The sequence below is a fragment of the Drosophila santomea genome, chromosome X, assembly GCF_016746245.2.
Source record: "Drosophila santomea strain STO CAGO 1482 chromosome X, Prin_Dsan_1.1, whole genome shotgun sequence".
Taxonomy (NCBI): domain Eukaryota; kingdom Metazoa; phylum Arthropoda; class Insecta; order Diptera; family Drosophilidae; genus Drosophila; species Drosophila santomea.
In genome coordinates, this window is record NC_053021.2 from 1,314,219 (window position 1) to 1,340,736 (window position 26,518).

General features: G+C 51.0%; 2 protein-coding genes across 6 annotated transcripts in view; one reads left to right on the forward strand and one right to left on the reverse strand.

The window, feature by feature from the left end:
- LOC120457359 overlaps positions 1-26,518 on the forward strand; it is a 29,970-nt gene that overhangs the window by 306 nt on the left and 3,146 nt on the right. The window lies entirely within an intron of this gene.
- LOC120457345 (glutamate receptor ionotropic, NMDA 2B) lies at positions 31-25,935 on the reverse strand. 4 transcript variants are annotated; one of them, XM_039644857.2, is made up of 11 exons: positions 25,750-25,934; positions 19,784-20,513; positions 9,236-10,007; positions 8,904-9,054; positions 8,056-8,649; positions 7,667-7,956; positions 7,453-7,605; positions 7,234-7,385; positions 6,333-6,840; positions 6,101-6,202; positions 31-3,109 (listed from the first exon to the last, which is right to left on the reverse strand). In XM_039644857.2, exons 2-11 carry the CDS (start codon positions 20,283-20,285, stop codon positions 3,067-3,069), a joined length of 3,267 nt encoding a protein of 1,088 aa, XP_039500791.1. In that variant the 5' UTR covers positions 20,286-20,513; positions 25,750-25,934; the 3' UTR covers positions 31-3,066. The 4 variants fall into 4 exon arrangements, with proteins under 4 accessions (XP_039500791.1, XP_039500790.1, XP_039500789.1 ...); XM_039644856.2 differs by having other exon boundaries at positions 6,098-6,202; XM_039644855.2 differs by having other exon boundaries at positions 7,667-8,649; positions 25,750-25,935.

Here is a 26,518-nt window from a genome sequence, read left to right on the forward strand (position 1 = left end):
AATACCATTTCCATCCCTATCTGCTGCAAATGAAAGACGCAATACCTTTTGTATACACATTTATTGCAAGTTTGTTTATATTTTAATTACGTGTATGCTCCTCGCCATCTGTAACTACCACAACAATGTACGCATATTCCATTTGCTTAGATTATGTACGTGAAACGATTCTTCTCTTGATCCGCTGGCGTGGTTAAAAAATTGTGTCGTGTTAGTAACTTGAAATACGATCGGCCATCGTGCCGTCCCGTTCTCCCCTTCGCTCAGGTGCTCAGGGGGACAGGAGTTGGCAACCGACTTTTGTTTTGTTTTTTTTTTTTGGATTGAGATTCGAATTCAGCCCCTCGTTATGCACAGGGGGATTTACATATCTTTGCGTTTAAAAATTGATTCGACTTCAATTGATGCTTGTGATTTGGTTTCTGTTATCCTCAGCTTTCTATGTTTAACATCTAACAAAATGCACTCGTTATTCGTGTTGGTGTGGGTGTCTGGACAGTGTGACTGTGTGCACGCTCGTTATTCGCACTCGTAACTTAGTAACATTAATAATATATTAAAAAAAAACATCTTTTTGTATACATAAACCTTTTTTTGAATGCTTTTATCATTTGTCGTGATGTTTAGCTTATTTCCTTTGGGTTTAGTTTTAAATTACTAACTACTTATATAATGTAATGTTAACTTGTTTTACTTGTTTTAATTTGTCCGTAAAGGTTTTGTTTTCACTTCTCTTCTTCGTTCTCTCCTTCTTCGACCTTTCTTCCATTGTATTAATACTATTTTGTTGTCTGCAACATCATTTTCCAGTTTCGATTTGGCTTTGCTTTGGTATCGACTCGCTTTGTTTGGTAGTATTCGTATAATAAATTTGAACAATTTGTCTTAAAAAATATATACATATACGTAATAATTAACATTCGCTATGTCGCCCGCTTGAACCATCCGTATCTTGTGTATAAAATATTTCCACTACAAAAAATCACTCTTTTGCAAATAAAACTCAATAAGTTTCTTTGTTTTGTTTTCTGTTAACATTGTTCTTGTTGTTTTTTGTCTGTTTTTGTCACTGTCAACCCTCTCGCTGATTTTTCTGCCCACTAGTTAGTTCGTGAGTTTCCTTAGTCCGTTAGTCGAGTGTTCTGGTTGTAGTGCTGTGTTGCAGTGCTATCTCGCTCGCACCGCCCTCGTCGTTTTGAACGGCGAGTGGCGCGTGGGCGTGGAACATAACGGTATAACTGTATAACGGCTTAAACGAACAGAGATGGCGTTACGTTAACGAAAAGAGTCTTGAAGAAGCACACGCACAGCTAAACGGCCGTGCGCGTTTGGTTGTCTAGTGTATATATTTAGTTTGTTTAAATTTGCATTAGTTAGTTCAATTTTTCGTTTACATTTACGTTTTGCGCTCGCTTTTAGTATTGGTGATCCTCGAGGATCGCTAAACACTTAGAAGACACACATAAATAAATACCAACACAATACATCTCCTTCGATTCGTTAGTTAGTTAGCTCATTAATTATTTACGTCGCGTTTTTAGTTTAAATCGTTTAACCTTTGTACATATTTAATTCGATTTCAAGTTTACTTTAAATCTGATTTAAGCATGTTTTGCTCGCCACAACAACAATGCACATTTATAAATATTTTTTATCTCTTCTAGTTAGGTGAGTGGGTGAGGTGTGAGGCGGGGGTGTGCAGTGGGAGAGTTGAGAGAGAGGGGAGAGCGTGGAGAGAGTTTGCCATAACTTTCACATGCAGAGGTCGCTCCAGCAAGCGAAGTTCTCATTTGCCTTTGCTCCTCGCCAGGATGACGAGGATAATGGAAGATAGTGGTGTGTGGTTGCGGGTGTGGGAGTGGAAGTGGAAGTGCGGGGTGCGGGTGTTTGGCTCTCTCTCAGCGAGCAAGCGAAATGAAAGTGAAAGCGATAGTGGGTGAAACAAAAGATAGCAGCAAAGCGGGCAGGAGAAACTAAAATGAAGCCTTGTTTAGTAGTCGTGTGGGAATCTCCTAGCGAGATGAAAATTTCGTGTTGGCCTTGCTTTTGATTCTTCTAGTGTTTTTGGCTTTTAGTTTTAGGTTTTTCGTCTTGTTTTTGCTGGCGGCGCATAAGCAATTTTTATATCAAAAAAAGGAAAAAAATAAGATACATACATATATGTATATTCATATGTAAATATTTCTTATTTGTTCTTTAAATGTATATGTATATGTATATGTACGTGTATATGCAATAACATTTATATCGTCGTAATCATAGGTAAATACATATAAATCTGTTAATGTGTACATTTAATAATGGGCGTGACAACCGGCGCCTCTTCTCGTCCTCGTACTCGCGTTTGCCTTCGACATATGTATGTATGTACGCTTACTTGAATATGATTCGTAAATATTTACTATCCAAAAAAAGACAACAAATGAAACAACAATCACAAACAATCAAACGGATTACATACAAACATGGCCAACTCTGGGTTGGACCTACTCCTATTCCCCTACTGCTTCTTGTTAACGCTTAACAGTTCAATCGCCAAAAATGCGACGGTTGATCTCCCCAACTTCTCTCCTTTAAAACTTTGTTTATGAAATACTCGTGCGGCGGCTGCTTTGGTATTTTGCTTGTTAGCTTGTTACTCCCCGTGTTCCACTTAGTTTAACGCTTGGCTTACATTTGGTTTGCTTTAACATTTAGTTTAACTTTATACAATCTTTGGGCTTGCCTGGGCTGCAAATCTGGGCTTAGTTCTTGATTCTGGATACTGGATTCTGGATTCTGGGTTGTGTATTCTAGTTTCTGGATTCTGGATTCTGGATTCTATATCCTCGACTATCTACTACTGACTATCGAGTTGTGTGCGGTTTTCGTGAGGCGCTTTGGGTTCATTTCTCTTTCGCTATCTCGTCCCTAACTTTCGAAAGCTTTTAGTTCACATTTTGTTTGAAACGTTGATTTTGATTAGACGTACTCGCTGTAGGATGGCACTCCGGCACGATTGCGAATCTTTGTCTAGTGTGAGTAACATGCCCTCCTCCATGGGCAGGTCCAAGTGCTCCAAACGCTTCAAAGCACTGTCTCCATCTCGGCGATTTCCGTCTTGTACGACCTGCGATCCCATTATGATTGGGTTTTGGGTTTGCAAAGAGAGAGCGGGGTGAACGCCAAGTGTTAGTTAAAGGATTCTGAACCGTGCTCGCATCGCGTAGATGTATGCTACTGCTACGGAACACCAAGCATGCTTAACGGATTAACTGGTGCAGGACATGCGTTGCGGGCTACGCTAATTAGCATGCCATCCAATGAAAAATGTGACAAATTGTAATCGGGTCTCTTGGGGCTGGGACGATGGGTAGATAGGCAGATGGGTAGTTGGGTAGTTGGGTAGATGGGTAGTGGGGTAGGGGATGGGCGGCGGATGCTGGAATACTGGCAGCAGCAGCTCCGATTGCCAACATGTGCGGATATGTGTGTCAAGGCAGAAGTCGTTTTCAGCGTGTGGGTGTGTGTGTGTCTGTGTGTGTTGCCGTGGAGAATCAAAAACATTAGCAGTACTGGCGGAGTGGGCCGGGGGAGAAGGGGGACAAGGTGGATGCGGATGCAGATGGGGATGGGATGGCGCAAGACCTGGGCATCATCAATCAATCAGGGTCCAACGGGGCGAGCACTCAAGGATTCGCATGTAAATAAATTAGTGCCAAAAAGTAAATGCGAAAAGCAAATCATCGAAAGGGGGCGAGCGTCGTGCTGTAAGGTCGGAGTGGCCGTCACACGATCGGACAGGTGTTCCATTCCAATAAAGGGTTTTCGGTTCCCCTTTTACCTCTTCATCACTCCTGTCCGTTGGCCATCATCAATTTATCAGCCCGCATGCCACGCCCCCTCTTTCGAGCCAAAAAGTCAGGCTCGGCTTTGAAGTATTATTCACGTTTACCCGGACTCCCAGTTCTCCGGCGGAATGCAAAAAACGTGTACATACGAGTGCTTTGGCTACCAATTTAGGGCTACTCCCGTGCCGCCAACCTAATTTGGAGAACTCGAGAAGTTTCGTTATCTCTGGTTTGGTGCGGCGCAAACTGGTTAACATGAAAGCCAAAAGTCAGCACGTGGTACGTGTTCTGGTAAAAACGGATTCACCGCCATCCATTACGATGAGCAGCCCCCCTGTCGATTCGCACCTTCGCCGGATGTAGGATGCAGGGCGCAGAAGGGAGGATGGCGGTCCACAACGAAGCATTGGCGGGAAGCAAAAGCCGACATAAATAACTATCCATTCGTGGCGTTGGATAAATCTTGGCACGCCATAATGCACACAACAGACACTGAACAGGATAGAGGACGGAGGACTAGGGACACCGTACAACAGACACGCAACCGCATAGAACAACGCCCCACCTGTTCGACCACGCCCACCGCCCACCACCCCATGCCAATTCGCCGGAGCAGGTCTCGGACTGTTTACCCGTCAGTAATTAATGCAAATGTCTCATAGCATCCGAGCTGGCACGGTGGATGGGATTTTGGAAAGAGGACGCAAAAAAAATCAAACCCTTGACACGGGCTTACCTAAAAAAAGGTGGAATCAGAGCTTTCTGGCCCGAAATATAATACGATATACTTGATTCAACAAAGTAAATATATAGTGGGTAGCATTGTGCAAATCCACTGTGCACCACCCACCACAAGCCACACTGGCAAACAAAGGAATCGAGCGGGAGTCCAGAGGAACTCAACTGGCAACTGGAAGCAGCGGCCACCCTGGAAAAGGTGCACTCAGTAAAGTACCTGTGAGCTGAGACTTTTTCCCCTAAAATGTACTTCGTTCTTGGAAAAAGTGGACTAATGAGTTTCTAGTAAAACGCATAAACGCAGAAACGCAGAAACGCAAAAACATCCACACCCCAGACCCATTAAAGTTTGCTGATCGGCATTGAGTACAACTTAGTCTTTTACCCCAGAGCACCATCGTCATGCACAGATTTATAATCCCCAGTCCGCAGAGCCCTTTGAATGGCGTCCAGGCACCCCACAGTAAAGCACCACAAAGTCGTCCTAAGCAGTGCAACCCGGACAGCGAGGCAGGGGGGGAACCACTGGCTCGGAGGTAAGTCGCCAGGTTGTGGAGCAGCAGAGATAAAGGTGTTGGCCCCACACAAAACTGGGCTTGTGTTGGCGGCAGTGGGATGGATACAGAGTGATTGACTGACTGCCTGACCATTGGAACTTGCGGTGGAGGTTCAGGAGGAGGAGGTGTGCGGAGTGCGGAGCTTGGCGATGCCAATAGAGATGAAAACGATGATGTGGATGCCGACTGCCGGCTTCTCACTGCTGGATGTTGGATGCTGGATGCTGGTAACCCTGATCCGTTAATTGCTGCCCCTGCTGGCTAGGGGTTGCAGCTGAAACTGTGGACGGTCGTAAAGCGTTCCCACATCCGATTATCTACCCGGCGCCCGACCCATTGTGGACGATATGCAAATGGACAGACCCATACAATCTCGCAGCCTCACAGGCACTTGACACAAAGGCATGGCTCCATTGCCACTGCCCTCCTGTGCCGCCTGTGCTGGCATGAATGACAACAGGAACTGCCGGAAATTGTGCTATAACTAAAGACTATAACCAAGGACTGTTTCCCCGCCCGTGTTTGTGGGCCTGAAGAGTGGGGAGTGGGGCTGAAGATAGGGGACTGGGGTGTGGTGTGTGGGGTGTGGGGCGTGGGGCGTGGGGTGTGGTGTGTGGGGTGTGGGGTGTGGAGCGCGGGCTCCAGACCGAGTCTGTATGCTGAATCAGGAACCGAGATAAAGTAATTTAATAAAGTCATTTCCATATATTTATATTAGAGCAAAAACCAGAGAAATGCCCCAGGGGGCGACTTGGACCGTTGTAGCAGCTGGCCGGCATCATTAGCGAGGCCAGTAACGAGTCCCGTTTCGCTCCGGAAAAAGAACACTGAACCGTGCTGGAATGTTATCCTAAGCAATTGCTTAATTTAATTACTGCCACGGGGAGGGGGGAATCAGGAGTCAAGAGTCGGGAGTCAGGAGTCATTGTGCAGGGAATCGAGCAGGAAAAGGCATGCACAAAGAAAACTTACCACCTGTATAGATCTTGGGCGCTGGCGGCGAGACTCAGGTTGCCCAGCAGTGGCGGCCGCTCCTTGAGATGATGGTGGTTCAGCAGATCCGAGGAGGAGGCCAGCCTGCAAGAGACATGCGAATGGGGAAACAATGTTAGCCTAGATCACGAAGATGAAGGTGTGTGAGTCGTGAACCGCAGAGCCCTGCAGATGTGGAACACCGTCGAGTCTGGGAATGGCAGCGTACACTCACCTCAGCTGCGGCGCCTTGATGCCATGCTTGTCCATGACCTTCTCCAGCTGGCGGACGCGGAGACGAGACATGTCCAGCTCGTGCTTGACCTTCCAGAGATGCGTGTCGCAGATGGGGTCGTTGCAGCGGTGCTTCTTCAGGATCTCCGTGGCCTCGAAAACGGCGCCCCGGAAGGTCAGCGACTTGCCCATGGACAGCGAGATGAGGGCGCAGCAGTGGCCGCCGTCCTTCTTGGCCAGCCGCTTGCGGATGTACTTAAAGTAGACGTGCTCCAGCAGCAGGAGGAGCGCCGCCAGCAGGATGCCGGCCATCAGGAGCAGAAAGGCGGACAAGAACTGCTCCAGCGCCAGCGGGTCCGAGGACTTGTGCTCCTGCTTGCCCGGACGGCACGTGCCCGTCATCCAGTAGCGACGCAGCCGCTCCAGGTCCCCGTTCGCACGGAACTCGAGCAGCCGCTTGTTGAACATCTGTACGTACTTGGAGTTGCGGCTGAATGCCAGTCCGTATCCTGAAGCGAGAAGATGAAGGGAAGAGAAATATTTCAGCATGACTTTGCCTTGCAATGCTCATGCCTTCTATGGGGGCCACAGAAATTGGTGCAATTAAATTAGCAGTGTAACTCACAAAGATGAAAACTACTTCGGCCAACGCTGAACGTTATTGCAAATGTTGTTAATGAGCCAAATGAGTGTTGGCAGCCACAGTGAAAAGTTTGCCACCCACACTTGATGCGCTTTAACTTTGAGCCAAGCCGTTTTCACAGCTTACGAGCTGATGCAAGCTGTGTGCGGCTGGAAACTAATTTAATAATAACTTTAAACGACAATCTAATGCCCGTCAGAGAGTGAAGAAGTTTGAGGTCACAAGCTGGAAAAGGAGCGGAGGAAGGAGCAGTGCTTACCCGTCATGGCATACCAGCTGCCCACGGTCATGAGCCGGCAGTCCTCGTCCTGGGCTACCAGATAGTCCAGCACAGTGCCATCGTAGATGAAGGAGTCCAGGTTGCCGTTGAGCACGGCGGCCACTCCATCCGCCACACTGGTCTTGTTGTACCTGCGAGAGATGGAAGATCAGTGCTCCGTGGAACGCACTCCACCCTAAGCCAATGGGGGCCACTCACTGCCGCATGTAGTTGTGCATGACGTTGAAGTACTTGTGGATGGTCGAGTCCGTGTGGCTGTACGGGATGGTGCCGAACTTGAAGGAGGGCTTGTGGGAGAAGGGATGCACCAGGCGGCTGTCGTTGAGACCGCTGAACTCGTGGAACTCCTCCCTAGAAAGTGGACAGTGCGCTCAGATATTAGGTCCGAACCCGGTGTCTCGAACCCGCTTACCTCGTTATCATGAAGGCGGCCAGGTTGGCAGTGTATATGGCCAGAAATACGACAGCGAAGAGGGCCCACACATTGGTCATGAAGCGCGAGGTGAAGCCTCGCGGCGAATCCACATGGACGGCGGCCTGGAAGAGCACGGCCCAAACCAGCCAGTAGGTGCGGAACAGGGAGAAGCGGTACGGGGTAACGTTGGTGTTCTGCAGGTAGAGCTTCATGTCGTAGCCGCTGGGCGAGAGCCACTCGAAGAGGAAGATCATGAAGGTGGCCGCCTGGATGGCCACTATGCCCACCTGGACGCAGAGAAGGGAAAAGAGAGGGAGGAGGCAAGGAGCAAGGACACTTACCAGTGAGAAGGCTGGACAGAGCATGGCTTCAGAGGGGCTACTTACCAGCATCCAGGAGGCCGTGTCGAAGGGCTCCAGAAAAGCCGTGGGCGAGATGATGCCAGTGCGCTTGGCCACCACGATGGCGATGCCGGTCTCCATGAAAGGCTCGGAGAAATCGACGACCGCCTCGCGCTCCGTGTTGATCATCAGCGAGGTGAGGACCATGTCCGTCTTGCGGTTGACCAGGTCGGCGATCAGGCCGTTCCACTTGCCATTCTCGAGGGTACCCCATTTACCATCTTCGACCCGCACCAGCTCGTAGGTGAAGCCCAGCTCCTCGGCAAACTTCTCCAGCAGGTCTATGCAGAAGCCGCTGCAGCACTGGTAGAAGGACTCGTTGCGGTGTGCCTGGCCCACGTCGATGTCGGCGGCCATCTCGTGGTCGGCCGCCACCCGGCAGAGCACACCACGGTCCATCAGGCACTTGCCACTCACCGGGTCCGCAGGCGACAGATTGATATAGGGTGCCTCTTCGAGGAATGTGATCTTCAAATGGAACTTCTCCGGCACGCCCTGGGGCGGGGCGTGCGAGTTGCCGGGCCACGCAATGTCGCGGATGTCCAGCTTCTGCGTCTCCCAGGACTTCCACACTCCAATCTGCCCCAATTGGAGTCGTGGTTCAGATCAGCATAAGTACAAAGCGGTGCGAGATCGATTGATCGGTGCGGGATCAGATTGGGTCGTGGAACGTGGTTCAAAGTGGCTCAAAGTGGTTCGGAGTGGTTGAGAGTGGTTCAGAGTGGATCAGATTGGATCAGAGTGTGGATCAGAGTGGAGCGGGAAGAGTGAGCGTGGGGAGAGTGGCAAAGTGAGAAAGGACTGAGAAAAGCATGCAAGCAACTCCCACTTACCTCTTCCCACACAAGGTTCTTGTTGTTGGCGCTGGGCCGGAGGTTCATGATCTTGAGCTCCGCCGAGCGCAGGTCCCCGTCCGCCGTGAACTCGATGTTCGGCTTGTTGAGGTCGCCCTCGATGGACACGTTGCGCAAGTACTTGAAGAAGCTGGGAAAGAGACCGTATGCTTAATAGGAGGCCTGGGGCTCATTTTGACTACAGGATTCTTCACTATTTCTATGAGGACACTGCTTCCTGCTTCGTCCTTCACTTATGTAAATCTAAACCCTACGACAGATCGTTTCGGATGCAAGCATGCAGAGTACACAGCTTTGGGATCTCCACTTACATTTCTCCGTTGTCCCAGCGACCGCGTCCCTCGTCCTCGCAGGACAACGACTGGGTGGTGAGGCGGCGGTCTCGGTTGGCCGGGTCCGTTAGGTAGGCTTCCACGCCGTAGCTGTAGATCTTGATTGCGTTGGAGATCTCGTTCATGAGCGCCGCACTGGAGGTGTCGAAGTGCACGCCAAGCATGCCGACGGGGAACTGGGAGTGGGCGTCCTTCTTCTCTATGACCGACTGGCTGACTACCCACACGTAGTTCTCTCCGGTGAGCTTCATCTCCTCGGCGGCGCGCAGAATGGTGATGGCCTCGGTCTGCGTGGCATAAAGCAGCATCACCCGGGCCTCACTGTTCACCAGCTCCATGAGGTCGCTGGTGCGGGTGACCACGATCGAGTTTAGGATGGTGAACTTGAAGTGCTCCTGCATCTCGGCCACGCGCTCCCGCACCGCCTGCACAAAGTCATCGTGACCGGCTATCTGCGACGTGACCACCGAGAACTGGTGCCACTTGTAGCGCTCCAGGATGCTCAGCATTGCGGCGCTTTGGTGCTCAATGCTTGGGGCCAGCTGCAGCTGCAGCGTCGATTGCGAGGCCCGTCGCTCCAGACCCGAGTTGTCTGCGTTCCACGAGATAACCGGGATGCCCAGGTAGCCGGCCAGTTGCAGGAAGTACTGCGCCGAGGCCGTGCTGTGCCCGAACTGTTCGTTGTTCATCATGTACAGGATTGCGGATACGTTCACGCGGAGGAACTCCTTGCACAGTGTGCTTAGGATGGCTGGCGGACAAAGGAATGAGTTAGCATTGGGCGTTGCAGTTCATCTATCTCGGTATCTCGTGGCGCAAATCGCCACCCACAGAAAATTATGCAAATTTGTTTTCAATTCGGAGAAAATATGTTTCCAAACGAAACACTATTGCCTGCGGCTCCCTGGGTGCACTACGTGCGTGCTCATTTGCTTATCTGACCAACCCAACCAACCCACCATACAGCGCTTCAGCCCCAGCTGCTGATCCCAATTCCAGTTCCGATTCGGACCCCAGTCCCTATCCCCCATCCCAATCAAAATCTCAATCTCAGCCCGTGCGTGTCTTGTGTACAGATGTGTGGCAATTAATTGCAGATTAGCCACCTTCCGAACTTGTTTTACGATTGGCTGCTGCTACCCGGCGGAGTGGGAGCCTTTTATTGGTTGTGGCCACCTCAAGGATGGGAGGGTGTGGGTGGGTGCGCGGCTTCTGGCCAACTAGCCTACTAGCCAATTGACATTTTTTTAGGAATTGCGGGACGGTTCTTCACACTCACAGGGTAATTAATCCATATGCAATCTCAAAGAACTTCAGGGTGGGTGGGTGTCGTGATTTGGCAACCGATGTCATTGTTCACCAGTGACTATAGACAATTTCGGAAGTTTAGCCTGCCTAAGGGGGCTGGAGGTGACTGGAGGTGGCTGGAGGTGGCTGGAGGTGGCTGGAGGTGGCTGGAGGTGGCTGGAGGTGGCTGGAGGGGAGCGCTCGGGAGGGCGGAGGCGAAATCAATGACAAGACATTGTCAAGTCCTAGGGAACTTGCGATACCCTCTGGTTGCCCCCTTGCCCCCGTAGGACTGTCAGTCTTCTGTCAATGCTTTGGCAAAATGTGAAATCTCATCAAAAAGTTTAATTAACTTTTTCATCACTTTACTTCTGCTATCTGCATTCCATCGCTACAAGAGGGCTAGGATGTCGGATCGCAGGACGTGGGCGTGGCGGGGAGTGGCGGGAGCTGGGGTCTGCTAATTTTTCATCCTGCCCGCAGACGTCTTGCAGTATCCCTGCATTCAATTACCATTTCCCTGTCGGGAGTCGCCCGGATGGATTCAAAGCCGCAGATATGTATAGATGCAAAGATACGCAGATGGATGGCAGGATGGATAGGCCCAGCCACAGGCATAGGCAACCGCACTCGGGATGATGGATCGATGGGTGATGGGCGGATGATGGGCAATGGGTGATGGCCCGGTGCTTGATTGGAATGCGCAGGGGGCGGAGGACTCGGGGTGGCTTTCTTTACACTGACGACCTTTGTTCGCATTTAACCGAGAATAGAAATTCACTTAACGGAATTAGGCTCGGCCCGGTCAAGACAGGGCACGCCCCCGCCCCCGCTGCCAAAAATTTAATTTCGTTTTAATGGAGCATTTTTGATTCCTCCGGCACGTCCATTACGAATTTAATTGCGTGCATTAGGCATCCTGTAATTGCATTACTAAGTGTCGCCTCAGCAGGGTACTCGCAGTGGAGCCGTAAGAACTGGACCAGGGAGGGGGAGGGACCTGGGCGGTCAAATGAATGGATGGGGTGGGGTTCTGGTCTCAAATCCTACTCACGTCTGGGGTAATACAGACCCCAAAGTGCGTGGTGCGGTCCGTCAAGGTGAGCGCCAGTTGAACCATGTTTGCCATGTTTGCCGCCCCAAAGGACTACGGAAGCTCACAATTTCACAATTTCAGAATTTCGGGGCCACAAAGGAGCTTGCGAAACTGGCTTTTTGTAATGTGCAAATTGAGTTTTGACACAGCCCCAATTTTAATGCTGAACGAGGAGCTGATTGTTGTACCAGAGCAGGAGTCAGGAGTCGGGAGTCGGGAGTCGGGAGTCAGCTGACAGCTGTCGGCTGTGAGTTGGCTCCGGCTTTGAGTCCTTTCGCATTCGTCCTTGCTCGACTTGTCTGCTCTGACAGCAGCCGCAGGGGGGTGTGGGGAAGTAGGGGGGGTGCGTCTGTCAACTTATTATAACATCCATTAATTTCATTTAAGCATCATTCAATTGCCTTCGTTTTTATCGCAAGTTATCACAAGTTGCCAACAATGCAAGTAACAGAGTGGAGGGGAGGTGTCATGTGTGTGTGTGACTCGCCCAACCACTTGGCATCCGCACTCGCACTCGCACTCGCATCCGCATCCGCATCCTGCTGCCGCTCTTGAGCAACTTTTTACATTCCGCCCGACGCAGGCAAGTGGAAAAAGCGCCGACAGGGCGCTCCACCCAGGCAGAACATAAATCTAGTTGCCCTCGAAAGTGTATCTCTCGGCACACAGAAAACTTCGCATTCGCTTCCGCTTCCACATCCGCATCGACATCCGCGGAGCAGGATGGCATAAAGCACAGTTAGAAGTAGCAGCTGTCCCATGTCCCAGCACTTTGACTCGCGCTCGATAATCCAGAATTGGGAAATTCAATACGGGTAGTTGGGAGGGAAAAGCTAGTAGCTGGTAGATGGTAGCTGGTAGCTGGTTACTGAATGTGAAAAGCGATGGAAACTTTTGCCTGGCGGGTTTGCTGCTGTTAGCTGGCAGGGGATCCACATTGTGCACACAATTAAATATTTGCAGTGGTGATTGCGGACGATTAAGCAATCGTCACTCATTCTGGTAGCATCGATTACAGGTGTATCTTCAGGTGCTGCAGCATCTACCAGCTTTAATGTTAGAAATTGAAGGTAAATGAAATGAAATCCATGGACCAGGCTGCTCCTTTTCACGGAAATGTCTAACCCGGAGCCGGAAACTAGTTGGTTGAAATGGTTACTCAGCTCCGAATCCTGCAGCTCAGAGTTGTGACCTCAGCACCACCCCAGACACCCTAGGCATCCAGCCACCCAGCCACCCAGCCACCCATCCTGCCACCCGTTCCTTACGAGCACACGCACAGATCCGACAGGGCGTGGCATGCCAATAAAAAGAAATGCCATGCATGGCAGTGTAACAACAACTAGACGAGCGGCGACAGCAGGAAGGACTCTGCTCTGCGACTGAGGGAAGGCAAAGCGACCCGAACTAAACTCGATTCTTGGGCTGGGCGCTGGGAACAGCCTCATATTTTATAACTTGACGTCACGGGCCCCAACGCCACCGGCTCCCACTTCCCACGTCCCACTGGCTCACCACTCCACCTCGCAGATACGAACAGCCGAAACTCGCATGACGACAATGACAGGGACAAGAGAGCAAGGACAGCAAGGACAGTGAGGATAGCAAGGATAGCAAGGATAGCAAGGACGGCAAGGACATTAGTGAGAAAGCGCCGACAAAAGCGCCCAAACATCTTATCGAATATCAAAGTGTTGCCAGATGATTTTTCGCTTTTCATGCTCTTGTCGGATGAGTTTTGCACGTGAAGTATTCAACACACACTCACCCACACACACTCACCCACACACACTCACCCACACACACACACAGGAGGTAAAAGGAATAGCGCACAGGACACACGGACATGTGGGGCGTGCACCTTATACTGCGTCAGCTTAGCTGACTCATATCTTAGAGCTGCTCCGTGATATGCTTTCGCAGATTCTACGGGGCTTAGGAACCAGCCAAGTCTTGGCTATGAAAGAAGTCAGGCCAACAACTTACGTAATCGATAGAAGATATAGCCCAGGATCGCAATGATATTGTGTAAAGTGGTTTCCCCATGAAATCTTCTATCTCTACAATGCATAGGCAATAATTATGCTTTCTTAAGAGCGCAGGCTACTTCTTTCCTACTTATTTGATTTCTACATCCAAATAAATCTGATTCAAAGAGAGGTGAAGGCTTATGGCGATAGGAGCTGGGAGCTGGGAGCTGTGAGATGCGAGCTGCCATCCCGAGAAGAGCCCAAGGACGCGGGCGTCGCAGCCACGGCAAATTACTCCACAGCTGCTGACACGGCGGGGAATGGTGAAACTTTGCTGCAAAGTGGAGCGTCATAGTAGTTGTTCCGCCCATTTCACTCGTCCTTTAGTGCGCCACGCCCGCATCTTGTGTCTTCTAAGGTTTCAACGGCCCGGCAACCTGAGAGCCTTGTGGACGGTCTTCACCCACCTCCATCACTCCCAGCTCCCAGCTGCCCAGAGAGCGTGTTGGCACCCAGACCACCGCCACCGAGCAGCCTGGCCGACAACCGCAACCACTTGGCCAGTCGGGCCATTAGGCGTGGTTGCGCCTCAGTTCGCAGCGCTCCGCTTCTCTGGCTTGGATCGTAACCGTTTTGCTGGTCCTGAGTTTGGGCCATGGACTTGGCCTTGTCCACCCAGCTCGGTGGACTTCTGGGCCATCATTAGCAGCTGAGCGTGTATAATCAGGCAATTCAGTGTCCATTTTGTGTCTGGTCTGCTCGGCGGGTGACCACTGGTGACCACTGGTGACCACCCCTTGTCCGGCAGCACTTGGCCGCTCCGTCACCGCAGGCATGTGTGCGATGTCAACAGACTTAAGCGAAGTTCATAGCTTGTAACCCGAAACCGAATCGACGCACATGCTCCTCCCCTGCTCCCCTACTCCCCTGCTCCCCTGCTCCCAGGCTTCTGGCGCCGCCCAAGGGCCCGAGGTCTTTTCCATTCTCATTCCCGAGAGAAATGGTCCAAGTTCAAAAGTCTGCCAGCAAGAGCAGCAGATAGCGCACATACACACATTCCGCATCCGGCTGAAGGCACAAGACGCCAGGCAGGAGGACAGCGGTCTGGGGCGTGGCAGGATTAGGCCCGAGGGCCATTCTTGACCTGCCAGTGACTCCAAGGATGCGCCTTCTTTTTGCGACGGCGCCAATTAGTGGAACAGCGTCGGACTCCGGCTGGATTTGGGTTTTGGGTTCTGAGTTCCGTTTGGCTGGCTTGGTGTGTGTGCACCGTCCAAAAATATACAATGGTATTAAGTAGTTGGGAAAAGCAGAGAGAGTGTCCTCCGGTTGTTCTTCGCTGTACTTTAGAGGTCTGAACTAGTAAAGAGCTATGCTCGTTACTATTTAAGCGCCTAATTTTATGCAGCTTTTAAAATAAGTAGTACGGTTAGTATTGGTAATAAGGAGTGCAGAAATGTAATTCTTTTCACTTTCTGACCATTTTTAGCCAAGTTATACCGAAAATATCAATAGTAAATATTGAAATTTTGGCAAAAATCGATGTTCTGTTATTTTGCGAATATAAATATCAGTATTTTGATCACAGCATTCGAAATAGTAGCCCAAATATGGAATGTCATACCTCGTTGAGTTCGTAATTAAATTTCCAGTCGAACTGTGTTTTCAAAAAAAATCCATTTTTCTTCAAATTTTTTGCAAAAAATGCGAAAATTTGGCCAAAAATTATTTTAACAGAGTCGGTCAAAAAGTGATTTGGTTGGTTAGTATTGGTAATTAGGAGTACAAAAATGTAATTCTTTTAAGTTTCTGACCATTTTTAGCCAAGTTATGCCTAAAATACCAATCGTAAATATAGAAATTTTGGCGAAAATCTAAATACATTTTTGGAGAATTGAAAGCATAGTTGAGACTTTGATTGAACAAACAGTAGGAGAAATATATGAAATTGAATTTCTTAAAAAAGTAAAAACCTAAAACCGAGACCAGATGACAAACCATAAAAGGTAATGGGAACTGTTAAATTTACCACCAGTTTGGATTTCTTCGGGTGCCATGGGTCCATTTATTGAGGGCTTTTTCCCCCAGTGTGTCTGCGGTGGGGACTCGATGTCTGCTGCTTCCCTCGCCCCCATTCGCCCCCCAGCTCTTGTCCGCTGCCCAGGCCATTGTCCTGCTTGACTTGGCTTGGCCTCCGCCTCCAGCACCCCATCCATCCCATCTGACCCATCTTGGCCGCAGGCTTTGGGTCCGTTTCTTTTTCGTTTTTTCGCTTTCATACCCCAGCCTGCCCCTGCTTTGCTTACATCCATTGCTGGCATCCATTTGTGTGGGGCTTGTTTCGGGAGCAGGATTGCCCTTGGCTCACATACAGGCATGTACCGCCAGGGAGCCGCAGCTGCGGCCGAGTACTTGCCCGTTGTCAACAAATGCGGCAACACAGCCACTCGTGTTCGCTCTTCCAGCTGCAGTGGTGGGAGCCGCCACCTGGCAGATGTGGCAGGCGCATGCAGCTAACGACGGGTACAGGTACTGGCAGAGATACAGGTACAAGGAGAGGCCAGAACAGGAGCAGGAGCAGGACAGGACAGGAGCAAGACAGGAGCAGGATCCGGCCACAATAGCGTATTAATGCGCACTGGCAGGGAATGCAAGGGAGGGGAGGGGCGGCATGCAAACATGGTGTAAACAAGGTTAACGGCGCTGACAGGGTCGCTGGACCTGGTCATTCATTGCCGGTCATTCAATGCAGTGGCCAGCTGGGGGTGGTGGGTAGTAATCGCGGGTTCAATGGCTAATAATAAAGGACCAAGTGGCCCAAGTTGCTGATGGAAGTTGACAGGTTCCCCCTTTCCGCCTTTCCCCCTTTCCGCCTTCCGCCCTCCCCCCGGTGGAAAGGCAAAGGGGACGACAAGAAAAATGACTTAGGACTGGCTGACTTAGGGCTGGGGATCAGGATTGTCGGAGCGGATACTGGCCCACAATGGAGTGATATATGATACGTGGGTCCTGGGCTCCGGTTCCGCTCGGTTCGATTTAAATGAAAATGTCATTTAGCAAAGTGGAGACAACTGGACGGGAGCATTCATTCAATCAACCGCTTATTGACTGCATCGCCCATACGCCATGTGGGCCAGCATGAAGGGGGGGTGGGCTTGGGGTAGTGCCTCTTCACTCAGCAGTCAGCTTTCAATTGCAGTTAGGGTATCGCTTTCGCCACACGGACGAGGCCCAGGATGCGTGTGCACGGCTATAGGCTATAGGCTATCGTGATTCGCAATCGTTCAAGGTCAATCGACGACTGACATCGATATGCGACAACAGGTCAAAGGTTGCGGGCAGTGCGAAACGCACGTGAGTCACTCGGTTGCACGAAGCGCTCAATTATCCCATCAATTTGGCTTCGCTGGCTACTGGCTGCTGGTTGCTGGTTGCTGGCTGCTACTATTGTTATGCAATTAATGCAAATCAGCCGGATGAGCAGATACTAATGGACGTGTCAAAGAATGGGCGGCAATCGAGTGGGAGTGGGAGTGGAAGTGGCAGAGGCAGAGGCAGTGGGGCAAGAGGATAGCAGATTACACGTGCATATGTACACAAAGTACTTGTGTGCCCAGTGGGTGGCAAACCGAAAAAGGGTTAACCTGTCTGCATGAAAATGAGGCTCTGTTGTTGATGGTCGTGTTGAAGTGGCGTTAACGATTATTGGCACTGACCACTCGTTTCATCAGGCTGCCCATTGTGGAACATGCTTCTATAAATTCAATAAATTTCCCAGTGGAAAGCATTATTATGTGCCTTATGTGTCCTTACTTCCACTATCCCCACAGACTCGTTCTCGAATACAGCGCCTTCATCTGAGGTAATTGCCCTGCTTTCCATCGCCGCAAATGAGCCAAACTCGATAATAAGGCCATCAAAGTTTATGGCTGCCACGAGAGAAAGGGGCAAGCACACACACATACACACAGCCCGGGCTCAGCCGCCCCAAACCTGACCTGGTAATCGTTTGTTGTGTCTAGGGGTTAAAGTAAATACGATTTTGTATGAAATTGCTTTGACACAAAATCATCTACTACGCTGTCGTGTCGGGCAGACGAAGCTCGAGATCGAGTTCGAGTTCGAGTTTGAGTTCGAGCCTCGGAATGAAAGGCACTTGTCGAAAAGAGTAACTTTTCGCCCGACCTGCACAGCTCGTCCAACTTAATGCTCATGGCAGGGAATGTGAATGCGATTGTGGATGTGAATGTGAATGTGAATGGGTTGGATGACAACTTCAACTGGACGACCGCTGACTGGAATTCAATTTCCATACGATTATTACGGAACTTGCTGGCACAAGTCCTGCCAAACTATGTTCGGCAATCAATGGAAGGAATGCCAAGGAAAACGGGAACGGGAATGCAATCAGGGGACATTGAGGGGGCGAGCAAAGGCAGACTTTTCCACCTAAGGCGGATGCAAAAGTGGGCGGTGAGGCGGAGGGGGAAAAACGGGGGAGTGGGAGTGGGGAAAGAAATCAAGGCAGCATCACGCGTCTATTGTTCGCCATTCGAGAGAAATAACAATCGTCTCAGCAACTGAACAAGCCCAAGTCCTGTCAATGTGAGTGAGTGAGTGTGTGTGCGTGGGTGCGAAAGCCATAGAAATCCATTATAAATTCCCCATAGTCCTGGGGAGGGGCAATCAACAGACAGACTTTGTTTGCCATGTGTTGTAATTTGCGTGCACACAGATACTCGTATTCTCAAGGTCCTGGCCATAATAAACATTTAAACATCATTGGAAATTCATTTGGGTTTTGTTTGCGCTCGCATTTTCCCCCCCACTCCCCCTTGGCCCCCTTGGCTGCTCTGCTGTTTACTTTATCAATTTGGCCAACTGTGGAAATTCAACATAAAATTTCGATATGCCCCCAAGTCCACCCGCCCTCTCGCCCCATCGCCACATCCATATGCACATGGCTGATCCGGGCACCATCACTCTTGGCCATGCCCACATCCCACTTTCCACTTCCCACTTTGCACATGCCACATGCCCATCCCACTTTCCTCCCGGAGATGTTAAGTTTGCTCCTGCTCCTGCTCCGGATCCGGCCCTTTTTATAGCTGTGCATATTTTAGTGCCACGATGCGAGTTTCGGGTTCGAGTTTGGAGTCGGGTCCTGGTGCGTGGCAGTTGCATATGGCACAGAGGATGCAATTTGTAGACATGGGCACTTCGGGCGCAGCCCTTTGATATGCAATTTTGAACTTGCAAAACGGAATCTGGGATCTGGTATTCGGGATTTTTCAATCACAAAAAACAGGACGAAAACAGGACGGTGGCATAAATTGTTGGCATTGGGGCACTTGGCAACCCTGTTACAGAATTGAGTGCCCTGCCAGCCCTGCGCGGCTTAAATGTGTCACTTGCAGAATGGCACCTGAAAAACGAGTTGTCACTCAACCAGAGCAGTAACTCACCATGCTCTTGGCTGTCCTGACAACCCTGGCAGATTTCTGAGCTTATGGCTTCCAACTGCATCGGTGCTATGCAGCACTTGGTCATTCTATTACATGTTCATAACCTACCCTGCTACCTTGCAGTTTGAAATTTAGCTTGATGCCTTATAAAAGCACTTGGCAACTCTGCAAAACTGCAACACTGAACGACGGCTTTTTAGCCAAATCGTTGACAACCATGCCGCAAAGCGTTGACAACTCTGCCAGCGATTAATTACAGCCTGGCTTGGCCTGGTCATTTATTTATGTGCGCCCCGTTCACTCGGCCATTAAGCAGTTTTCTTCGTTTCCTCATTTTCATTTTCATTTTCATTTTCATTTCCATTTGCGTTTTCTTTTTTGTTTTCATTTTCATTATCATTTTAATTTTTATTCACGTTTACGCTTTATTGCGTCGTCGTGAGTGGCAAAGGGGGTTAAGCGCTTAAGGAGCTCTAAATGAACGGCCATTAAAAATGCGCACGCAATCAAGAGCCCACCAGGTGTCGTCGCCCACGAGCCGTAAGCTCTAACTGTGAGCTGTGACCTGTGACCCGTGGCCTGTGACCTGCGCCCCCGTGGTCACAATAAACGTTGGTAGGCAAATTTCGCGTCCGAGTAGCAACATAAGTACCTACATAATTGGGGAAAAGGAGCATTGACAAAGGAGCATTGAGCAAAGGACACTCACCGGTCGGACTGGGCGTCAGCGACATCATGTCGAAGTGGATGTTCTTCTGCTCGAAGGAGTAGTCCTTCAGGAAGGTCAGCTTGGCGCCGCGCGTCTTCGTTAATCCGGTGACCGCGTTGTTGATGCTGCGCAGGTACTCCCGCTTCCCGAAGTTCGTGTGCGGCGCGATCAGGCCGATGTTGAGCTGCTCCTTGTTGGCCGCCGCGCCCTTGCTCAGGCTGCCGCCTCCGTTGGTCAGCCGGAGGCCCTGGCAGGATCTGGTGTCCAGGATCAGCAGGGTCAGGACCGTGAGGAGGAGCAGCGGGATGGGCCCGCTTGGAGGGGTGAGTGTTGGCTCTCGTCTACTGGTTGTGCTATTGTGCTGGCTGCTGGCAGTGTTCAAAGTGGCGATTGGCGTTTGCATTGGCATTGTGGTAGGCGTGGGCGTGGGCGAGGACGTGGGCGTGGACATGGGCGTCGGCCCATCCGTGGCGCGTTTCAGCTTGACGCGACTGGGCATCATGGCGCGTGGACTACTAGATCCTGAAGTTCGCTGGGATCCGGTGCTCAGTGCTCCGGTGGCCTCTAGTGCATCTGGCCGGGATGCAGTTGTCTGGACTGCGCTATTGTTCGGATTGTGGATGGATTGCGTTTTCCTGAACAGTCTGGGTCCGCTCGCTGGGTCCGTCCGCTTTTCCCTCTGTTCGCTTCCCCGGGCAGTTGATGGGCTTGTGTTGACTGCTGCGCATTGCTAGATTCAGACGGGCAACAGACGTTATGTACAGTACATGTACCCACCCTCCCACATCAACACACACATGCTCTTATGCACACATACATATACACATGCACACAGGCACACACCCACACCCACACACGCACACACCTAGGCAGCAACATCTGCAGCAGCAATGGCAACACTCGTCGTTGACGTTTTCCGCCATTTCCATTTCCGTTTCCGCTACTAATTTGTTATGGCCGGATAAGGCACCGTGGAGCCTTTTCGCACATCGCGATGTTTGTTGCCCCTCTGCAAGGAAAGTCGTGCGCAAACTTTCGGATCCACTGTGCCGAACGTGCCGCCTGCTGGTCGCCGGCTGGGGCGTTTCACCTCCACCCCCTCGCCACCCTGGACAGAACAATGAGAGGGAAGAGTGTAGCTGCCTTTTGGAATAATGGGAACTCGGGGGGTTTTATCAACTGGACTGCTCAGGTATTGTAATAGGTGTCTTGCATTAAATTCTGGCTACAATGGAGGGGAGCATTGCCAGCAGCAGTGAAACGAGTGCTGAACAACTGTGGGTGGCAGCGCAGAAATGTATGCTACACAGATGTCAGATATGGTTTCTCAGCTCCCAGGTCCTGCAGGGTACTCCGCCCTGCGATCCCCTGCTCCCCCCCGCCCACACAGTTTTTCACTCGGATTCAATTTGAGCGCAGCTTGCCATTCTACATAAATTAAATGCGACATTGGTCCGCATAATCGCTGCTCTGGCACACACTCTCGCCTCCGCCTCCGCCTCTGCCTGTGTCGCCAGGTTCCCGATTCGTGATTCAAGCAGCCCCCAAACCCCAACCCCCCACCGCTGCGCCTCCACCCCCGCAGGGAATGCGGCATTTGCTCGCGAAACTTTCACTTTGAATTTCGAATTCTGCCAGTAGCTGTAGTAAAACAGGCCAGGGCAGAACCAGGCGGAGCCAGGCAGCCGAAGCAGCGGAAACAGAAATCGGGAATCGGAAGGTGGGAGGTGGGGGAGGTGGGAGGCGGAAAGTGGCAGCGGGAGAGTTGGATACAGATATCTACCGAGTCCTCCTGCCCCCTCATCTGCCAGTCCTCTCCTTTCGATTTCCCGCACAGTCTAGCCATTATGATTGTCATCACCATTAATATCTCCACATATTGCGGCTGCTGGTAGTTGCGCTGTATCTCATTCTGCTTTTCCGGCCCGAATTTGCGCTTCGTTTGTAGCTACTGGTACACTTGAAAAAACCTTCATACCCATGCTTGACTTGGTTTGTCATTCGAAAGACCCTACGACTGCTATCCCGGTTATCCTTCGCACACTGCTCGACATCTTCATACATAGCTGTTACTAGCGGATTCGTTTTTCATTCACTATTTCTTCTATGGGATCAAAGCGGACGCTGGTCGCACCCCGTTCCTTTCTGTGTGCCCCACAGCCAGAGCCAGAGCTCTGGGCTTGGCTTTGGGCGTCGCCTGCTGCGGCTTCGTGTTATCATCGAATTCCACCGCCTGCGCCGAGAGGGGGGGCGTGGCAGGCGGCGGGGGTCGTGGCTCCTGCGTCAGCAAGTTGCTCGACTTCATTTCGTGTTGCGGCGGTTGCTTCGCTTTTCGCCTTTCGCATCTCTTGGCTGCGCGGCAAACAGAAGCTGTTTGGGCTTATAATTTGTCGGTTGATGGTTGTCGGTTGTCGGTTGTCGGTTGGCCCTCCGCTTTGCGTAGCCCCTGGTTTTGCTTAAACTGTGTTTTGACACTTAGCTGCCTGGCTGTCAATAGGCGGGGGTGGAACCATCTTCTGCCCCACTTCCGTGGCCCACTTCCCTGGCTCGTTTGCAGGAAAGAGTGATTACTTTGTTGGGGCCAAGCAGGCAGGCACAAAGGCACAAAGGGAGCAGGACCCGATGCTCCATGCAATGGCCGCCAAAGGCGCCGAAGGTCATGGGCTCCTTGGCGGCTGTCTACGCAAGGCCCCATCTCCCAGCTTCCAGCTCCCTTCTCCCCCCAGGCTCATCCACACACATCTGTGTGCGTGTGTTTTGGGGTAGCCGTAAATGTCTGTGTGTGCCTACATGTGTTTCGTACTTTTCGTACATGATGGCGGCAATAAATTGTATCTTATGAGAAAAGAAACCAAAATAACAGACATCCCGGGTAACGTGGCTCATAGTCCTCACAATGGACTCCCCCTCTCCTATCTCCTATCTCCTATCTCCTCTCTCCTAGCCCTTCCTTGGGGCAGGGGCGGTGCTTCGAGCTCGGGGGCTACATCATTCATCGGACGTGTAATGAATTCACGGCGTATTAAACTTTTGATTGAAAATGCTGGTTGCTCCGGCTCCGCCAGCTAGCGTCTTCTTTTGGCCTGTTGTTGCTGCCACTCCGACAATGGCATTATCATCATCCCTCTGTGTGTGCGTAGGTTTATGACTTCTGCCGGACATCTCTGTGCTAGGCTCAAGTTGTGTTTGCTATACTTGGCTGTTTTGGCTCTTTTGGCTCTTTTGGAGACAGGTTGTGTTACACACACACACACACACATGTAGTGCACAGAGAGAAAAACTTGTATTACGTAAAGAGCTTGTCGCTCAGTGGGCAAGCAGTCCTTCTTGGACAGACTGCTTTCTCTCAGTGTATGTGTTCATGGCTGTTCGTAGCTGAACCCTTTTTAGAGTTATTTACTTTCTAGCATGGCTTGCCGCTTTCGGCTTCTTTCTCTACCCGTTTTGTCATCCTCTTTCACTGACCACGCCCACAAATGCAATACACGTATTTATTTATTTGTGTGTTCCATTCCCCTCCCACTTCCATACTTCTCGCCGACGTCCTTGGACCCAGCGTCTTTAGCCGTGCTTTATCGTTCCCGGCCAACGGATCCTTGTTAGGTCGGATCCAAATGGGTTAGCTTTAGGCCAGAACAGATGACCGGGTGGTTGTGTGGTGTTTGGGGATGAAAGTGGTGGAAGTAGTGGGAGTGGGGGGAAGCCGTCTTATTTGACAGGACGGCGACCGCTGTCAGCCCCCAATCCCCCCTAGACAAACATGGCTATGGCCGGTTGCTTATTAGTTTGGGCCAAACGTTGGCGCTGTCAACGCTTTTTCTTTGTTCCAGCGACACTGGCCCTATTTTTCTTTTCGCACCCCCAAAAAAAGGGCCGGATTCCCTGGTGCTCGTCGGCGTGAAAAATGACTACGTGTTATCTGTGTGACACTGATGGTGTCTCTTCCCCCATCCGGCGGGATCTGGCGGGCACCTAGTTCATTGGACCCCACCCAAGTTTCGGCTTGTTGTGCCGCCAAACAACAAGCAAACAAAAGTTCGCTGCCCAAAGTTGGCCGAATGCAAATCCCGCTGCAACAACGCGTCGGCCACAACAACTATGGTGGCAACAAAAAGGACGTACAGGCGCAGGAACAGGAACAGGATAAACTAACACGATGTCAGTTTGTCCCGCCACGCGTTTGTGCCATGTTGTGTTGTCTTGTCTTGTGTTGTGTTGTGTTGGCCCAGAAGTTTGGGCCCCCGACTGAGATGCACTTGCCGCAGTGGCTATTGTGGCACATTAGAGGCATCCTTGGCCGGTGACCTTGAGTCGATGGTGGGAGGGGGAGTTCCCCAAATAGATTCAGCACCGACTGGCTGGCGCAAGATCTGTAGACTCTCTACACAGATACCATAGGCCGATATCCTGGTAGAAAACCAGTAAGCCTGATTAATAGGGATATTTCTAAGGAATAGAAACACAGTACAATAGATATATTTTGGAAGAAAAGCAATTTGGAGGAGTTCATAAGAGCACGTCGATTTTGCTAAATATTCAATGCACTGCCCCATTCCGGTTTGTTTACTTTTCAGGACGCGGCTGACGAGCGGGCCAAGATGGGCCAAAATGGGCCAAAATGGGCCAAAATGGGTCAGAAGGCGAGGGCAAGGTGTGGAGCCTAGAAAGTGGGCGGGGCCCGGCGCGCGCCAAAAGCCGCCCAAGGCTGCTTCGCTTGGCCTTCCGCCTCGAATTAGCGAAAATTTCATAATAATAAAAATCTCAAACTTGGTGGCGCGATTGGATGGCGGATGGGTGGTTGATGGGTGGTGGGTGGTCCACAGTGGCTTCGAGTGGGTGGGTCGGCTGTCGAGGGGTCTGTCATTGCAGGCTCTTAATTAAAATGTGTTGCAGGGGGGGCTGGTGGGCGGCGGGGTGGGGCTTTTGTTTTGCTTTCGCGCTGTTTTCCTTCTGCACTTTTGATGCACTTGGCCATTGTTGTTGCGCTGCCTGCGGTTGTTGTCGTTGTTGTTGTTGCAGTTGCCGTTGCTGTTGTTCTTACTCTTATTGGTGTTGTAGTTGTTGTAGTAGTTGTTGTTGTGATTGGCACACTCACTCACACACTCGAACAAAAACAAAATAAAGAGTGACAGTGGGGCTGCCGCTGCATTTCTCCATTGCACTTTCCCGTGATTATTTTTATTAAGCCCGATGTTTTTCGCAGCTGCTGTTGTTGTTGCTACTTAGCGTAAAGTTTTGCAAGCGTGCGTGGGATCCGGGGTATGCGGGGCAAGCTGGGGAGGGGTGGCTAGCTGGAAAGGGTGGGGCCTGAAACTGAAACATGAAGCAAGTCCACACCCAAAAATTCAAAGACACGCACAACGACAGCGACAGCGGCGATGACGACGACGCAGCCTCACTCACACAGACGTGGGGCAGGCACACGAACTTATACACACACACACACACACACATGGACATACACGCCCAAAAAAAAAAGCGACGAAAAAGTTCATCTGTTTTGTTGTTGCTCATGTATTTTTTCGCCATCATTCCGCTGTGCTTTCTCTATTTCTCTCCCCTTCCCCCACACCCCCTTTCACTTCCCCCCCGCCTGTCCAACCCCATCCACACAGTTTTTTGTCCTTTTGCCATTGCTGCTGTTGTTGTTGCTGCGCTGCTTTCTTTGTTATAAAACAAAACACACTCGGATTGTCACATGGGCGGGGTGGGTACGCAGGTCCTGGGCTTACGTTTACGTTCGCATCCTGGGCGCAGTGCTCACTTGGTCAGTTGGTGGTCGGTCCAGTTTGTCCCGTGTGTCTAGTGCTAGGCGTTAGTCCAAAGTCCAAAGTCGCAAGTCCAAAGTCTCAGGTCTCAAGTCCCAAGTCCGGCTCCGAAGTTCGAGTCCGCTTCAGCGGGCCAAGCCAAGCTCAGCTCAGTCTGGGAAACGGAAACGGAAACTGAGACTGAAACTAAAGCCAAACCTGGCTCTCTGGCTCTGGACGCCTGGCAGCTCCTGCAGATGCGGATGCTGCTGATGCTGATGCGGATGCGGGTGCGAGCGAGCACAACCGAACAGGACTCTGAACGGCACGGAGCGAGCTAAACGAACGGAACGGAGCGCGCTCTGCGGACTGAATTCGATGAGCCACCGAATGGCACTGCCAGGCAGCCATGGAGCCGCCTCTGTCGCGAGCAAGAGGAAGCACTCTTCCGCAGCTTCCACAGCTTCCACGGCTCCCACGGATGCCAGCCCCAACGCGAAGGACACGAAGTGGTCTCGTATTTCCGACGGAGAGGGCGCGGTGGGGCGCACGCAGGGGCCACCGAGCACTGTCAATGTCACAGAGAGAGAGGCATTGACTTGGTTTCGATTTCGATTTCGTTTTCGTTTCATTTCGGCTTGTAACACGCCCTCCTGCAGCGTATACGTAATATCCTGCTCTCGCGTCTCTCTCTCTCCGCTCTCTCTCTCTCGCTCTGCTTCTGCTCTCTTCTGGATGCTAATCGCGTGCCAAGCCCATTGGCGTGGTTGCCACCCGGCAAAGTGAAAGTCATCAATCTGTCAACCCTCAATCACGCCACTTTCGAATCTGTTATCTGGACATGGAAGGAAACAAGCTTCCATCAAAATGGAAAACTTGTCAAAGGGGTATTTTCGATTAGTTCGCCTACTTCAAATTGCTCGGGCATTTTATGTCACCAGGGCGACTGTTTCAACATTCCCGCATTGCGAAAATCGAGTTGGGAATT

Coding starts and splice junctions, on each gene's coding strand:
- LOC120457345 (XM_039644854.2), bottom strand. CDS start 20,285: ATGATGCCCAGTCGCGTCAAGCTGAAACGCGCCACGGATGGGCCGACG. Junction 8,650..8,903: donor AGAACCTTGTGTGGGAAGAG/GTAAGTGGGAGT, acceptor CAATTGGGGCAG/ATTGGAGTGTGGAAGTCCTG. Junction 7,606..7,666: donor GCCGCCTTCATGATAACGAG/GTAAGCGGGTTC, acceptor TCCACTTTCTAG/GGAGGAGTTCCACGAGTTCA.